Source organism: Myxocyprinus asiaticus, chromosome 20 (assembly GCF_019703515.2).
Source record: "Myxocyprinus asiaticus isolate MX2 ecotype Aquarium Trade chromosome 20, UBuf_Myxa_2, whole genome shotgun sequence".
In the NCBI taxonomy this organism is placed as follows: domain Eukaryota; kingdom Metazoa; phylum Chordata; class Actinopteri; order Cypriniformes; family Catostomidae; genus Myxocyprinus; species Myxocyprinus asiaticus.
The window spans coordinates 26,970,549-26,987,527 of record NC_059363.1 but is presented as its reverse complement, the minus strand read 5'-3'; the positions used below and the strand labels follow the sequence as shown (position 1 = coordinate 26,987,527).

At 38.5% G+C, this 16,979-nt stretch overlaps 2 protein-coding genes across 6 annotated transcripts in view; one reads left to right on the top strand and one right to left on the bottom strand.

Annotated features, from left to right (window-relative positions):
* The window catches only part of LOC127411260 (alpha-(1,6)-fucosyltransferase-like), a 146,671-nt gene extending 133,431 nt beyond the window's left edge, over nt 1-13,240 (bottom strand). The window contains exon 1 of the mRNA XM_051646692.1: nt 13,079-13,240. The gene's annotated coding sequence lies outside the window, so the exon portion shown is untranslated. The remainder of the gene's footprint in view (nt 1-13,078) is intronic.
* A 1,399-nt stretch (nt 13,241-14,639) lies between these two features.
* The window catches only part of LOC127411274 (dynein axonemal light chain 1), a 29,575-nt gene continuing 27,235 nt past the window's right edge, over nt 14,640-16,979 (top strand). For 4 of the 5 annotated variants that reach the window (XR_007892243.1, XM_051646721.1, XM_051646720.1 and 1 more), the window contains exons 1-2: nt 14,640-15,130; nt 15,751-15,789. Coding sequence is in view for 2 of the 5 variants with exons in the window: in XM_051646721.1 (XP_051502681.1) it covers nt 15,128-15,130; nt 15,751-15,789 (42 nt within the window). In the remaining 3 variants the exon portion in view is untranslated. The remainder of the gene's footprint in view (nt 15,131-15,750; nt 15,790-16,979) is intronic. The other variant, XM_051646723.1, reaches the window with a different exon arrangement.

Below are 16,979 nucleotides of genomic sequence, written 5' to 3'. Positions count from 1 at the left end.
ACTCAGCACCCTGTCTCTCTGTTATCAAAGTCACATGAGGTTTGCTACTCTGGTTTTGTACCGAATTAGCATTCAACTCATTCTCTGCCCTGCACTGCTGAAAATCACTGGCAAACATGCACAGATTTCAAATGGACAGCAGTTACTTGTCCTTGCCTTGTAAAAGGTTGTATTAAAGGAATAAGTACTGCTTGGTGTTGTATGATTAAAAAGTAATGTTAGCAAAAACTGCAAGTAGCAAGTTAATATGCAAAATGACCAAGGACAGGTTAAGAACTGAGAGGTCCATGGGCCGGTACACCATGGAGGCCCCCCATGACGTGTCACGTGACTGCTCACATTTACGCGCAACAGGACGCTTGCCAGATTTTTCAAATTGACGGAAGTTTGGAGCAATATCTTACACGGCCAATTATATGTACTTTTTAATTATGAACCAATCCAAAATCATGTGCTATTAATAGGGATGTGCATGGTATTTAAATACCAAAATCAATATTCGGTTATTCTGCACGTTTAGAGGTCTTCAACCCAATCTGAGTCTGACGGTACCCGAAAAACCTACAGGTTTTGGGCCAGGTTCGGGTCCGTTTTTCCAAGTAGGCTATAGGGCGATTTACAGGCTGTTCACACATGCATCAAGGCCATGTAAACATGCACTGGACAGATGTCTTTAACAACTCACTGTTAAGTTGAAAATAACTTTAATATTTATAAACGCATCTCAAGACACCAGCGTTTTTACAATTTGTTGTGCAGGACTGTTGCATTTTTTTTTAGACACTGTTAACTTAAATTCTTTTTAAATATTTATTAACGCATCTCAAGAAACCCGTGTTCTGTTTCACCATTTGTTGTGCGCTGCATCAAGCTTTTTCAGCTCAGGTGTCAAAAATCGACATTCTGATGAAGTTCAGGTTGCAAATTGGACATAATGTAACTGTTACACATGATTCCAGATTGTTTTTCACCTGGCAAAGTTTCAGCGCTTGATTAACGGTGAGTGTTTTTTCCCCCTTTTGCTCTGGTGTGCATACAATAATTACACAAGTTAAATTCTGGATTATTTAAAAATCAAAGCATCCCAAAGAAGTCCTATAAACCATAGCGTTCACTGCCTCATGGGAAGTGAACCTGGCCTGGCAGAATTACGCATTTTTGCATTGATTAAGAATAGGCCTACTATGTTGCATTATTTGTGTTTGACTTTAATGTGATTTTATAATTTGAAGATCTATGTATTATGACATTTAGGCTCATAGCTCACTGTGAACTTTATTCCTTGCTATCTCAGATTATGTTTGACGCATCCATGGCAAAAAACATTCTTTATTCCCGAGTCTCGACTCCCAACAAATAACACAATTACCGTTAAACATTAAATGCATGCAGGACTTAAACATTTTAAAGTCCTCTATACTTTTGCATGAATTCTTATATGAATTTCAACCATCAGCTTTGTAGACAGCCAGGATAAACTGCACCTTATCTTTGTGTTTGGAAGCGTTTTGTAAATCAGATGCTGTTCTCTGCAGTCCTTCAAATCAATGTGCAGCACCAAAGAGATGCAGATTCCCTGAGCGCGCACTCAAGTGTCTGTGCTCACACGTCTGTAGTCCAACACACATTCGGCCGAACAAATGGTATTTCACATAAGGCTGACATTTACGTGGATTTATAATAGGTATCTCAAAATAAATAAATAATTGATTTAGACCTCGGGGCTCTTTGGGTTTAAAGGCCCCTGGGCAACAGCCTAATTGGCCCGGTGGTTAATCTGTCCCTGAAAATGACACATTTGAAGGATGGCAGCATGAAAAAAAAAAGAAAAATCAATTATCCAATGCATCATGATTCTTTTTGCAATGATTCTGAATCGGTTCTCATAAATTCGATTCTGAGTTCAACTTAAACTTCAGCAGAGGTGCTTATGTGCGCGACAGAGACAGAGTCGCATATACAAGAGCCAAGCACACACTACAGAACTGATTGCAAACTGGACGTATCAACCACACATCCATTGTTCCCGTCTGAAACTACAATCCCGAAATTCATTCACAAACTCAAGCACATAGCAATGGGAGAATTTATTCATTATAACACGTCAAACAACATGAAAGACGCACTTGCATTGATTTGCACAGAAATGGAAAAGAACAGCTGAAAATAATGATGAGACAGGGGTTCGGGAGACGTGGGTGATGTTTTTATTTTGTAATAATTTTTTGTCTCCTGCTTCCAATGCCTTTCTCTCCTCTTGCGCTCTCAATTTCATTGGCTGTTGCTCACTGCCGGTCTCTCGCTCATCGGAACAGTGCGCATACGAGATGCTTAATTGATTTCTTAAGCAGCAACCCGCTATTTGTGTCTATTAATCTCACCTGTGTTCATACCAGCCAACACTCCCAATTTTACCAGGTTTCTCCCATTTTTCCACCCCTCCTCCAGCTGTTTTCCCGATTTACAATTTCTCCCCTGATAAACTCACGATTTTCTGCATTCACATTTTGCATCATGAGAATATATTAGACCTAGGGTTGCCACTCATGCCGAAAAATACGGGATCGTCCTGTATTTAAATATGAAATGATGCGTCCCGTATCGAATCCTTATAGGATGCGATTTGTCCCGTAAGCTGGTCAGATGGCATCATGGCAAAATCGTTCCAAATCGTTCATTTAACATTGATATAAGTTGGAAATGTTTCATATAGTGGGTGGGGGTCATTTGGAAACTCCACACATTGTGCTGAAATGTGCTAATACGTTGGAGGGTATGGTAAGGGACCATCTGAAAAGTCAACACATTGTGCTAAAATTGTGGATTTTGTTTTATTTTATTGCAAAATTCAGTTCAATATAAATGTTCAATAAGATGTACACTGACCAACAATGTATGAATACAATCACTGAGTCATAAAGACAAGAAGTGCAGATACAGGTGAAGGAAAATAAATAAATAATTAAAATAAAGTAAATAACAAAAAGTAAAAATACATAAACTAACACAGATGTATGCATAATTTAGATAAATAAATAAATAATCGAAGAAATGAAAATTAATGGGGCCTGGGTAGATCAGTGGTAAAAGACACTGGCTACCACCCCTGGAGTTCGCTAGTTCGAATCCCAGGGTGTGCTTAGTGACTCCAGCCAGGTCTCCTAAGCAACCAAATTGGTGGGTAGTCACATGGGGTAACCTCCTCTTGGTCGCTATAATGTGGTTCTGTGGTGGATGGCGTGAAGCCTCCACATGCGCTATGTCTCCGTGGCAACGTGCTCAAGGAGCCATGTGATAAGATGCGTGGGTTGACAGTCTCAGACACGGAGGCAACTGGGATTTGTCCTGTGCCTCCCAGATTGAGGCAAATCACTATGCGACCACGAGAACTTAAAAGCACATTGGGAATTGGGCATTCCAAATTGGGAGTAAAAGGAAAACATTTTTTATATATTTTTTAAAAGTCATGGGTCAGAAAAGTTCTCAGCATATTAGAAAGGATATACACTTTTATTATTTATAACTCAAAAAGCATTTATTGCTAAAACTATGAAGGATGTGGTAAGGGATCATCTGAATACATAGTCAATTTCTTGGTATTATTCATCTTCAATGCAACCAGTACTACCGCACCCTATAAGCATAATTCGCAGTCTGCGTAAAGCACCTACTCCCTACGGGGGCACCATCTTCAACGAAAGAGAAGCTGACATCTGCACTTTTATAGAAACAGATATCTCCAGTTGCCATACTGGATCAGCAAACGATAGGTATCGATTAATTCTTAATTTAAGACTTAAATTGGAAAAGAAAATTGTAAGACAAGATGCATAGGTAGGGTGCTTGCTTCTGTTTTTGTTCTATGTAGGTGGTAGAACCCACTTGAGCCAAACCCCCAGGCTATCAAACTCCTCAGTGAGAGAGGGGAAGCTGGGCCACTAGCCAAAAGGTAGCTAAGATTCACACACAAAACCAACGAGGAACAACTTAAGTGTTGAATTTAGCTTATTTAAACAACAATGGAGAAAGGCAAATATTTTACTACTTTTCTAAGGTTCAAACAGGAAGAGCCAGTAAAATTTAGTCAGGGTCTCATTGAGGATTCCTCAAATATTTCATAGTACATCTTGGTTTCAAAGAGCGAGACAGAATAAAAAATAAAAAAAACACGTGAATGAAAAGCAAATTTCCAGAGGGCAAACGAGATAAAAAGAGGAAGAGAGACCATGACTAAGAGATGGCAAGAGAGAAGTGGTGGACTGAGACTCTTGCAGAAGCACACTTAGCAGTCTTCTCTTCTGCAGCTGAAGAATGGTGGGAGGGACAATTATGAAAATTACAACAGAGAATACTCTGACCAGGCGTATGGACCAGGTGATGGTAAGCATGCAGATTCAGCCATAAACTACATGAAGACTACTCTTGTTTAGCCAGATCTTTGACAAAAATGGAAAAGGTCTAGACTGTATTGCAGTTTAAACTGTCCAAGAACTAACCATTTCGTGAGGAATCAATCATATTTAGTTTTGTCATTACTTGCCTTTTAGGGGTGGGATTATCTGAGATATAATATAAAATAATAAAAAGGCCAATGTGAGAAAAAATAATGATGTGGCAGTCTAAGCAAACAATAGTACAGAAAGCATACTGAAAAATATCAGGAATGTGTAAAGAGTCTAAGTACAGTAACATTTTAAGTTATATTAGTGGATATCCAATTGACTTGCTACTATCTGCCTCAAATGAAATTCTGAATATCTTTAAAAGATTTATGTGGTCATAAATTATGTGGTAAACAAGTCACTTATGGTTGTCCTCAAAAATGCTCACTTTATCGACCTGGAACCTTGTGAACACGTCTGTTTCCAGACGGACTGATAAAAAGTCCATCAAACCAGCCAGTAAGATTTGTGCTTTCTAGATCAAGAAAGCATTTCCCAGTTTTGTGTGCAGTATGCATCAGACAGTTTGTGCAGCACACCGTCTGAGGTTGAGATGACGTGAAGACCTAAGTGAAGTGCATAACCTACCATGCTCCCGGCAACTGATCTGTTCTATCATGCACTCTGAGAGGTCGGATGTGTGACAGTGTTGAAGACATCAATCAGCACAAGGTGAAATCCAATCATGCCAATCCAGCCACATCTCCCTGAATCCTCTTAGTATGACAATCCCCCAACCCTGCTACATGTACAAATGGGGATGACAACACGCTAGCATACGGCCCAGCTCTGACATCCGTCAACCTTAGTGATGTTGAAGCTTGATCCATCTCAAGCTGATGACTCTTGAGGGCTGGCACTTAGCGGATGAGAAGCCCTATCCCTGTAAATCTGGTGTGTTTAATAACATTTCAATAGACATCTTCTCTCCCTATTTGACCCTAACACTGTTGCTCTGTATGCAGAGGTCCATCCATCATTGTGAGTGCCAGAGATATTCTAAATTGTCCCAGGGTAGCTGTTAGCAATACACAAGGTATTTAGAATGCCACTGAGTATGCTCCAGTTGAGCTGAGACAGCAGATTATTGCTGGGGTCACTGCTGAGCAAACAGGACTGAATGCTTCAAAAATGCTTCCATCAGTCTGATGGGAGTCTTCTGGATATTAGCCTAACTCTCTCTCTCTCTCTCTCCGTTTTTACACCCAGGCTCCATTTTGTGTTTTTATGTGTGCCAGAGGGTGTGTCGATGTAGAGTTTGGTGGGGCCTAACTGTAGTGAGGCAAGGTGTGCTACTTGGCACAAAGCAGCAGGATAAATGATAGGGTGTAACAAGAACAGAATGCATGGCAGCTTCGCTCAATGTAACGCTGACGGTCACAGTACCAGTACCTGGGAGGAATGGAAATGAGGGACTCCCTGTTACGCTTTCAAAGAATAACTTGACAGATAGTTATCACTGGGCAGGTTACAGTTCTTGCATTGCTGTGGGCAGACTTTCAAACGTCACTCTAATACTTAGCACTCTATTACTGCCTATGGCAGTAACAAACCTCAGTATAAACAAGGTAGTATTAGAGTGACATTTGAAAGTCTGTTCCATTAAATTGGAAGTGTTATTATTCAGGTAAGTTGCTGGATTGACTTCAACTTGCATGCTTAGCAATATTCTCTTCCAAAGGTTGCTCTGTCATGACAGCAGTTGGCTTGAAAGAGAAAACTCACTGTAGAAGCAGACAGTTCACACCATAGTAAAAATTTAACTTTTAATTATGGGGCAATTTTTGCCATCCAGATTTGCTTTTTAGGGGCATTTAAATAAATAAATACATACAAAAATAACACTGTGTTGCTCTTTTATGTACAATACTTGAATTTAATAGATTTATTAATATAAATTCCTAGTTAATTCAATAAGGTTGTTACTTATACTGTACATTTAAATCAAGGTTGCTACTTATAAATGTATATCAGCATAAAGTCATATTTTGTGATGTAGGCTATTAGGTTTTGAATAAAATATTAGAAAAAAAAACCCAGATGTTTAGAAATAATTCATAATTAATTTTTTTGCCCGAAAAAAAAAAAAAGGCATTTTTGCCCCAAGCCCCCATTAATTTCTAACCATGGTTCACACTAATGTTTGCTATAGCGACCGTTGTGGCAATGATCAATCACAGTCTTGCTTAGCAATATTCTCTTCAAACGGTTGCTCCACCATGACAGCAGTTGGCTTTAAAAAGAAAACTCACCGTAGAATCAGACAGTACACAGGTATATCCACTGTAGAAACCCTTGTGCCAATATTGAGACTGTAACGCATACTTGCATTATGAATTGCGGTCTGACACATTTTGGAACACAACAACATGCAAAACTGAGCTTGCGTTGCTAGCACAGTCGCAACTGTGTTCACGTACTTGCGTAGAGTATGTTTCTGCATTAACTAACAACAATAAATACATTGAAATTGGAATATATCAACATTAATTGTGTTTCCTGCACAAAGGCATAATATGTTTATGAGCTTGACAGTCTTATCTCGGCTGCTATGTGTGATGGTTGTTGTCTATTTCTGCTTCCAGTTTTCCCCCTCTTTCTCTCTGCATTAAAATAACCTTGGCCTCATTGTCTGCAAGTAGCTCAATCAAAGGACGCAATCATTGTGCAAATTGTGTGCCTCTGGGCTCTCAACTTCAGACAAGGGTTTTGGTTCAGTTTGAGGGTTATTCACCCTACTGTCTAAGAGTGAGTGTCTACCAACTGCCTTTGCAGATGTGCATTTGGCACAATCTCTCATGTTCATTTGTCCACGGTCAGGCCATGGAGCACTCTGGGAGAAAAGCGGTGTCATGTGCAACAAATTCCCCCTTATTTAACTGAAGCCCTGCAGTAGGCAATCATTGACTATGATGACTGCACAATACAAGGCTTGCAGGGCAAATATGCCCGTTTAATCATTCAAACCATATGTTTGTGCAAAAACATGTTATTTTTCTGCAGGGATCTGCAGGGGTCAAACAAGGTGTGCACTTGGTGTAATCCCGACCCTTCCTCTCCTGCTGTGTGGGCGATGGCGGAGCAGTTCCCCTGCAGCTGCCAGAGCGATGCTCCACATTGCAGTGTGGTATTTATAGCCAATGAAACAGCTCCCTGTCGTTGGCCACTGTCAAGTCTGATGGGTGCAAAAGCAGTCAGCCAAGAACCTACCAGCAAAACACACAAACGCACACGCATGCAAGCACACACACACTCACCGACTTTTACAATCTCCACCGAGCTCTGATGAATTAGTCATGCTCTCCCTTGTCCTGGGAAGGAGAAAGATAGTAAAGATGACAGCTGGGTTGTTCCTCCTTGCGGCCGACTGTCGCAGAACTATAATAGAGTGAGTGCAAATGTTCATCATGTAGAAAGCTACATGGTCTGCCGTTAGGATCCCTGCCAGAAATCTAGTTATGTGATTATCCCACCCCACCGCTGCTACTGGCTTCATCATATATCTCTCACAAACACACACCTGCACATGTACTGTATATGCTGACATACTGTATTTCCCACCACCCAAACCCACGCCTCTTTTCCATTCCAATCAAAGCCTTTTGGGAGAGATTTTCCATCTCCTGCTCAGAGAGGCAAACTACACTATCATTAAAACTGATCAGAACCTCTTTATCCCCACCCACTGCCCACATTGCTATGGAAACTCAGCCAAGTGTAGTCACCTGATATTGCCAGAATAGAGGAGATGAGCACGGGAAGTGGGGGAGGGGAATGAGATTCCCTTCATTCCTGTCTGATCCGTGATTGAGGTTTATTGCAGCCCCGTCCTGACCTTCACTTCACAGCATGGTTGGAATATATGTTAAGAAAGTATCAAAGCCCTGCACTCTATTACTTCTCCATTCAATCTCAATAAAATGAGCATAAACCAGAACCATCTTTCCCTGGGTTAATAATTCTTCTTTATAACTCACCCCAGGACACAATTATCTATCGTGGGCATTATTCGATTTCTCAGTTCATTTCTCAGATATGACAAATGTGACAAGACAGTCATGCACAGTGAATTTCCTGCTAGATAAAGTCCTGTTACATGATCATGTGACTATGCTGACATGTGCAGCCACCACATCAATGTCATTAATTTAAATATCTGTAGGAAAAAAAACAGCAAAATCTTTATGTGCACAGGTAGCTTTGGGTCGCGTGGGAAGACAATGAGCTACACATTATGGAAGTCTCATAACCGCACATGATGTTTACAAGTTAATGTTAAACAACCACAATATTACGAGCAGAGTGAGTCGGTGCAACACTCATGTGTAGCAGAAATAAATACCAAATAAAAAATAAAAACTAACATGTATGTTAGGCTGATTAAATAAAGAGTAAAGATACACTTCACTGGAGCATAACTTGTGCAAGATAAGGTCACGTCATACCATGACAAATACATTTTAAATGAGCCTTCACCAACATATCCAAATATGAACATTATAGTCTTAAGGTGATATTTTAGCCATCTATTTATATAATTTTACATAAAACAGATGTATTATTTGTTCTTTTTTTTTTTTTTTCTCAAATCAGTATCTATTAAGACAAGAACATGACGCTTGAACTTGTACTGCAAAAACTGAAAACATACTGTTGTTGTTTTGTAGTTAATTCAATCATATTAAAAATAGGGCTGTCGATTTAACACGTTAATTTAGTGTGAATAATTGTTAAAAAAAGCATTAAAAAACTAACACAATTAATCATGCCACCTGACCCGTACGTAAATTCCATAATAAAAAGTATTTTCCTATAATTGGAGCAATTCAAGCTTGCACTTTCATTTCTGCGTTTGCCTGCAGTGAGCAGCGATGAATTACACCATTTTGTTCCTCTGAATCTCACAAAATCTCGCAGTTACAATTGAGTCCACTGGGGGGCCGCTGTGGATCCGTGTGGTGTTGAGATGTTGGATGAGAGAAGTGTTATGGCGTCTAAGCTTCTAAAATCAAGTTATAATACAAGGCAATACTTGTAATATTTTGATTCTTATTGAATTATACTCTATTTGAATTCGGTTCTTTCTGGCGTCATGCAAACCAACAGACAAGGAAATAGCCTAACCCTAACGATCTTTCTTCTGCAGAACACAAATGAAGATTTTTAGAAGAATATTTCGGTTCTGTAGGTCCTCGTAATGCAAGTGAATGGTGGCCAGATCTCTGAAGGTCCAAAAATCACATAAAGACAGCATAAAGTTGATCCATAAGATTCCAGTGGTTAAATCAATGTATTCTGAAGCGATCCAATCAGTTTTGGGTGAGAACAAACCAAAATATAACTCCTTTGTCACTGTAAATCTTGCCAGTGCAACTTCCTAGTGCTTGACGCATGCGCAGAGCACTAGATGGCGCTTTAGGAAGCGTAATCAAGCTTGAAATCACGATCGCCAAGGAGACTGCTGTCAAGATTTATAGTAAAAAAAGGAATTACATTTTTGTTTGTTCTCACCCAAAACCAATTGGATCACTTCAGAAGACAATGATTAAACCACTGGAGTCTTACACATTGTCCTAACCAGACGTGACGCGATAAGGTTACAGTGACAAGCAATCTGTCAGTCCACACCAGGCGTGATGCAACACTGCGATATTAATACACTAATATGAAGATAACTGATAATAAAAATGTAAAAAAAATCAGAGCAATCACAGACAGAACAGTCTGTTTATTGAATGCAACTCATCCATTGTTTATGTTCCCGCTGTACTCCTGTTGTTATTTCACCGATCTCCACGTGACAGGGAAGCGGGGATGAGCTGGTATGTCTTCCCTCTGCAATTCTGAACCGGTGTGTGTGTGTGACAGAGCTCCGGCTAAAGAGAGCGAGACCTCAATCACAACATTCTGTAGGTGTGTAACACCCTCGGCCAAAATTAAGTTGTTGTGTGATGGGCTAGTGTGATGCTGGCTTTAATATACTGTAATAAGAATAATTTTAGACCCATTTGTTGACGGCGCTGGCCGGTGTGACATCGCAGAAATAGAAACCATTCCAAAAATAGAAAGCCCTGTTACATGGTCGAGCTGGTTAGGACAAAACTCTGATTAAATTTGAAAAGATACTTTTTCTTGCGCATCACGTCTGGTTAGGACACGGTGTTATGGATTACTTTTATGATGCCTTTGTGATATTTGGACCTTATTTGGACCAGAATTCTGGCCACCATTCACTTGCACTGCGAGGACCTACAGAGCTAAAATATTCTTCTAAAAATCTTCATCTGTGTTCTGCAGAAGAAAGAAAGTCATACACATCTGGGATGGCATGAGGGTGAGTAAATGAGAGAATTTTCATTTTCAGTGAACTAACCCTTAAAGCAGCAAACGGAACAGAAGAACAGGTCCTGTGAGAACAGAACAGATTGATGAACACAATCGCTAAATGGATTGCTGTCGATTGTAGGCTTATGTTAAAAAATATGTAAATAAAAAAATTAATATACTGACTTTGAAAGCCACTTTTTGCTTTGTCAAATCAATGCTTTACTCGTCTGTCACAATAATGCTGCAATATATTTCAATGTGATTAAATAATTGAATTATGTATTATTATTTGTTTTTAATTATCCTTCAGGGGCCTTTCTCAGAAAATTATATAGGCAATTACTTGTGATTATTTCGATTAATTAATCAGCAGGTCATGTAACTAATTTGATTAAACTTTAATTGATTGACAGCCCTAATTTAAAATGTTTTTGACAAAACTGCTTTACCACATGTATCATTTTCAATTGTACAGTATATGAGACTATATTAATATGTTTTTGACTTAAATCTAGATGTCATCACATATACCACATTTTCAATTGTACAGAGACTCTATTTGTGGATTATTTAGAATAATTCTCTGAAAGAGGCCCACAGCTAATTGCCCTTTAGGGAAGTTAGAGGAGGTGCCAATGGCCAAGTTAGCTCTAAGGACTATGGCAAGTAAGCATAGCAGAAGAGTGTCAAATAAATTTCATCAAATTGTCTGACTATACTGTAAAAAATAAAAATATGCAGTAGTCTCCTGGAGTTATTTCTACCTGACTCATTACTTTTGTTTAATGTAACCTAATGTTGGCAGGTTAATTCAATCAATATTTTTTACTTGAATAAATCCAGCTTATTTAGTTACCTGACAAAACATATTTTACAGTGTACTTCCTCAAACACTGGAAAAGTGCTGGTCTGGAACCTGGCCTGATACAGTATATATAGTATGTGTGAGTCTATAATGCTGATCGTAAAACGCATCTGTATGAAATGAAACGTTCATACTGTCATCTACTACATCAGACCTGCTCTATGCCCAAACGCAATGCAAATGAACTCTAAGAGCAAAAACATTTCATCATCACTATCCAGAAACCTAAAGCATGACCAGAAGCCTTTGGAGATATCAATTATCACGCTGGATTTAATTATATCTGTAATTCCAAGTCAAGCAAAATAAGTTGCTTCATTGCAAAAGAGCTGTATTAAAAATGTATGAATGTTGAGAGAATGCACATGAGTCCAAGTAGATGTAATAACACACCTGACTATCAAAGCTCGATATCCGTGCATGCTTGGAAAAGCAAGGACTGGGTGAACATCTGTAGAAGACATTGATTTTAAAAGGCTCTTAATTGACGTAAATGTTTTCTGAGCATCGATTAAAACGGATGAGGAGATAAAACCACACAGCAGCCATGAAAGAGTGAAGCCAAATTGTTATAACATGATAATTAATGGTGCCCATCCCGAAATGTGTCTAATGGGTGTGATAGCACTAGATTAAGTGGAGATATAAGTAGAAGCATCTGTGTAAACTAATAATGTCTATGCCTCCTGTCTAGGTAGGCAGCTTACTAGGGTTTGAGACACAGCCAATGAGATCTCCAATTTCCAACACAAGTTAGTAGTAACATGTTAGGTGAATAATGCAAGGACCAGTGGAAACTGAGCTACGGAAAAACAGTCATCATCAAAATTATTGTTAATGTTTGAGTAACAGACTTTCAGTCTGGATCATCCTTGCATACGTCACTCTTAAACAGCACTTTGCAGACAGATCAGTTACATGCATCTTATTTCCAAGTGTCTACAAGTAAACATTTGCACAAGGAATGAGGTAGCCACTTGATGTTTACTTGCATTGTCTTTTCCTACCCACATAAACATGGACACGCTGTACTGCTGCTGTAATTTCTGCTAAACGCCTGACCAACACTTCGGCCATTTACGCTGCACCACTTCAGCATCCCTGATATAAACACTTTATTTACGACCCCGTCTGCTCTATTTGATGTTTTGCGCTATATGATGTTGATTCGAAGAAAGTAGGCTTCCTATGTTTGGCACGCAATCGTCTTCATCTCTTTCTCATACAGAAACACATTATACAGTGCGCTGTGATCGTAATGGCTACAGATTGAACGTCTGAGCAGCACACACTTCAATGCGCTCGAGCTGCAGACCTGACCGTTATTTTCCCGTAGGGCAGTCGAGGCAGCTAGCAACAGGCCGGGATGGAGAAAACTCACCGGCGAGAAAAACGTCGTTTTCTTTAACGCTATTCGGTCATATAGCAACGGCGAAACACTTACCTTGTTTGGCAAAAGAGAGTTCGTGTATCTCCAAAGCGCGTGTGTTTTTAATGAAAGGGATGCTTCGTATCGATGCGTGTCGCCAGCCGTAGCGGAAACAGGAACTGGTGAGACTGACGGCTGCTGCTTCGCTGCTGGGCTCTTGAGGAGGCTGATCGGCTGTCACCGGGCTGAACTGCGCATGCGCGTGCCAGTTCGCCGCGATACAAGCGCTCCTCCGCAATGAATACAATTTCTTGGCTCTCATTATTCATGGTTTTCCCAACGTAATTCAGCTGATTGCCTCATTTCAAACATGACTGTATGTATATTGTAATTTCACTAATGAAACCGTGGGCAAAGCAATTTAAAGCAGCCGTTCATGCGGGATTGCATTAAAATTAATAGTAATAAAACAAAATAAATAATAAAAAACACTATTATGCAAATGTGATATAATTGTATTGTATTGCAGATTAATACATGTTTAATAGAATTGTAATGTCCAGTCTAACATAATGCTCGAAAATCTGCTGTTCAGTGTTTGTGATAATCGTTGCTTGCTATATAGCCTATGTTTATGAATGCTACTGAAACGCCCCAAACCAGAAAAAACAGTGCTATTTGTCTCTATACAATACTATCGTATTTTACTTAATGTTATTTTGTTGTTGTTATAATTATTATTAAATGTCATTAGAATACAATAGAATAATTAGGTTTTGTTTTTTGTTTTTTTCCCCCCAAGTACAAATTGAACTTGTCTTAAGTGTTTGAAAGGAAAAAGGAAATGTTGAGTTTTGTAACAAAAAGTCTCAGCACATGTCAGACTTTGTATTATAGACCTCTTGGGTCAGACCTGATTAAAAGTAAAGACATAATAGTAAAGGCAAGTGCAAATTTTTGGTCACCACAATTTGAGTAAGCGTCAACAAGTAAGACTGAAATAATTGTTGCATCAGTTCCACCTAGTGGTCTGACTCAGGAATCACACCATGAAGCCCCTGTGCGTTTCGTTTGCTTTTGCCTGTACTAACATGGTGGGGGAAAATCCAGGGGAAAATCGTACCGAAAGACTTTATCCTATATGAAGCGACAGGACTTTATTTTGCAATTAGCAAAATAACAGAAAGAAAGGATGTGAAAGTTACACTACATTTAATATGACAGAAAAACATTGTGTGAGGTTGTTTTGGTAGTGTCCACAGAAGGGGAGAGAGCAGACAGAGTATTGCAAAAATATTTGAAAAAGATAAATGTAAAAAAAAAAAAAAAAAAAAAAAGAAAAAAAAGATTCAGAGAATATTCAATGAAGCTCTTATTAAGTGTTTATTGAACGTTATATTATTAATTAATGGTTTATTAACGGAATCTTTCAAGGCTTTGCCAGGCTGTTATTGTAAATACTTTTTTTTTTTTTTTACTTATTTCTTAATTGACTTGCCTCGTTAAATAAAGGTAAATTCATTTTGCTACATTTTGTATATACATTTTTGCTACACTTTCCTTTCGTAATAGACCTTTTTCACATTCCGGATTTTGGAATGCGGAAGTAAATATTTGCAGGGTAAACTTCAACAGCGGGGAATGGGAGTGAATGTGAGATCACAGCAAATATTATTGTAACTTATCCATTTGCTCTAAGACCAAAATAAAAAAAATCCACTATTACGTTTGAATGACATTCCAGCGATGGATTAAGACAGTAAAATGGGAGACGACGCCACATTTACTGTCACTTTCTCAGCAGCTGTAATTGAAACTCCGTCGCAGCTGTGGTGATTAATTTTTTTAAACTAATTCCAGGGTAATATAACCCAAGGCATAATGTTATCAATTTACACTCAATATTTAAAAAAAAAATATATATATAATGAAAAAGTTTGCGAGATTTACGTTGCTAAATAAGGCGGAAACGCGTCATCACAGTCTGTGAAAAGGGTCTATTTCTGCAGCATCTATGGCACGTGACGATTGTACCCAGCGCGTGCACGTACTGTATGAAGCATCAGTTTGCGCACGCGCTTTGCGTCAGGGCAGTTCAGTTCCATAGCAACCGTAAAGAACAACATGGTGAGTTCCCATCCTATTTTATTTTTTATTTTTTATTTTTTTGCCTTTAGTACACATTATGAGACGTTACTGAGCGACAAATATAACAGTTATTTGATATTTATAATCAAAATGTACATTGTGCAAGATAGCAATACAAGCTGCATCAATGCAATCGCTTGTGTGAGGCAGTTGCAGCAGATAAACAGTTAGCTAGTTTGCTAGCGTTTACAAATTCCAACGGTTTTTTATCTTTAATGTGAAAAGGATATCCGTTTATTAGGTATTGTACTGGTTAGTATTAATATCAGGTAAAGAGGCATTGAGTGTTGTGACAGACAACAGATGTCAACGTAATGTTGAGGATGGAGAGCTTTTTGAGAGATTGCATCTGTGCAAATTAGTGAGATTGGTTATTTTAATAACAGTATAGTTTTAGGGATCCAGTGAATACATTTATTTCGACTTGGTTCAGTAATCGCGTTCATTACATTTCTGCAACATTTAACATTTTAAATTTGCACCATATACTGTAGATCTCTAAATAGGCTTGTATTACTCTGAATGTATCCTGACACATCTATCAAATATGATCTTACCTTGCTGTGATTGACCAACCACTTATGTTTGTTTTTCCTCAGGCAAAAGCAACAACTATTAAAGAGGCCCTAGCAAAATGGGTAAACCATTCATTATGTGCTACTTACATTTGCAGAAAATCATCTCCATGGTTTCACCCATTTAAAGTTTCTAGAATACAATGTCTTCTACTCTGTACATATAAAAAGTAAAAAAGAAAGTAGTCCATTCAGGGCTCCAGACTGCGACCAAAAATAATTGAATGCGAAAATAATTTAAAATCTAGTCGGGTTGTGTGCGTTCATATGCGGTTTCGTCAGATATAAACTTGTGAGTTATTGAATACATATTTATTAGGGTGACCATACGTCCCTGTTTTCCAGGGATAGTCCCAGTTTCGGTGGTCTGTCCCCTACTGGAGCTGTCCCCGGAAATGTCCCCGTTTCCCCGAGCCTTCAAAACAACCCGCATAGTGAAATATATTACATGGCAAGAAACTTAGACCCTGTCCCAATACCCCCACTTGCGGTTTTGGTCTTGCCAACTTACCAACTTGTCTTACGTATTTCTGGTGTTTGGCCAATAGTGGGCAAGTAGACGTGAAGATTGCGAGTGTGTGTATGACTTTAGATTGCACGTTTGGACACTCGTAGACTTAAAGATGTTGGTGCTGGTTGCGACAACTGTTTTTGTCTTTTCACTCAGCTGAAGACATATTGTTTTTGGTAGTTCTAAACTACTTAAAATAATAAATATCTGAAAATTTTACCCATATTTTCATTTGTTAACTTCTTAACATGCGGCCTCTTTTTGTGCATGAGCTTGAAAACGGCATACCTAAAGTAAAACTCTTCCAGTTCTTGAACCCTTTGATCTACAAACACAAACTTGGGCTTGTTTGAAAGTAGACACTTAGACATTTGTTATTCAAGAGTAACAATTTATCATTGTAGTGTAAAAAAAAATTAGAGCTATTCAACTTGTGAACTGTGACCGCAAATATTATTTATATATATACAGGTGCATCTCAATAAATTAGAATGTCGTGGAAAAGTACATTTATTTCAGTAATTCAACTCAAATTGTGAAACTCGTGTATTAAATAAATTCAATGCACACAGACTGAAGTAGTTTAAGTCTTTGGTTCTTTTAATTGTGATGATTTTGGCTCACATTTAACAAAAACCCACCAATTCACTATCTCAAAAAATTAGAATACATCATAAGACCAATAAAAAAAACATTTTTAGTGAATTGTTGGCCTTCTGGAAAGTATGTTCATTTACTGTAT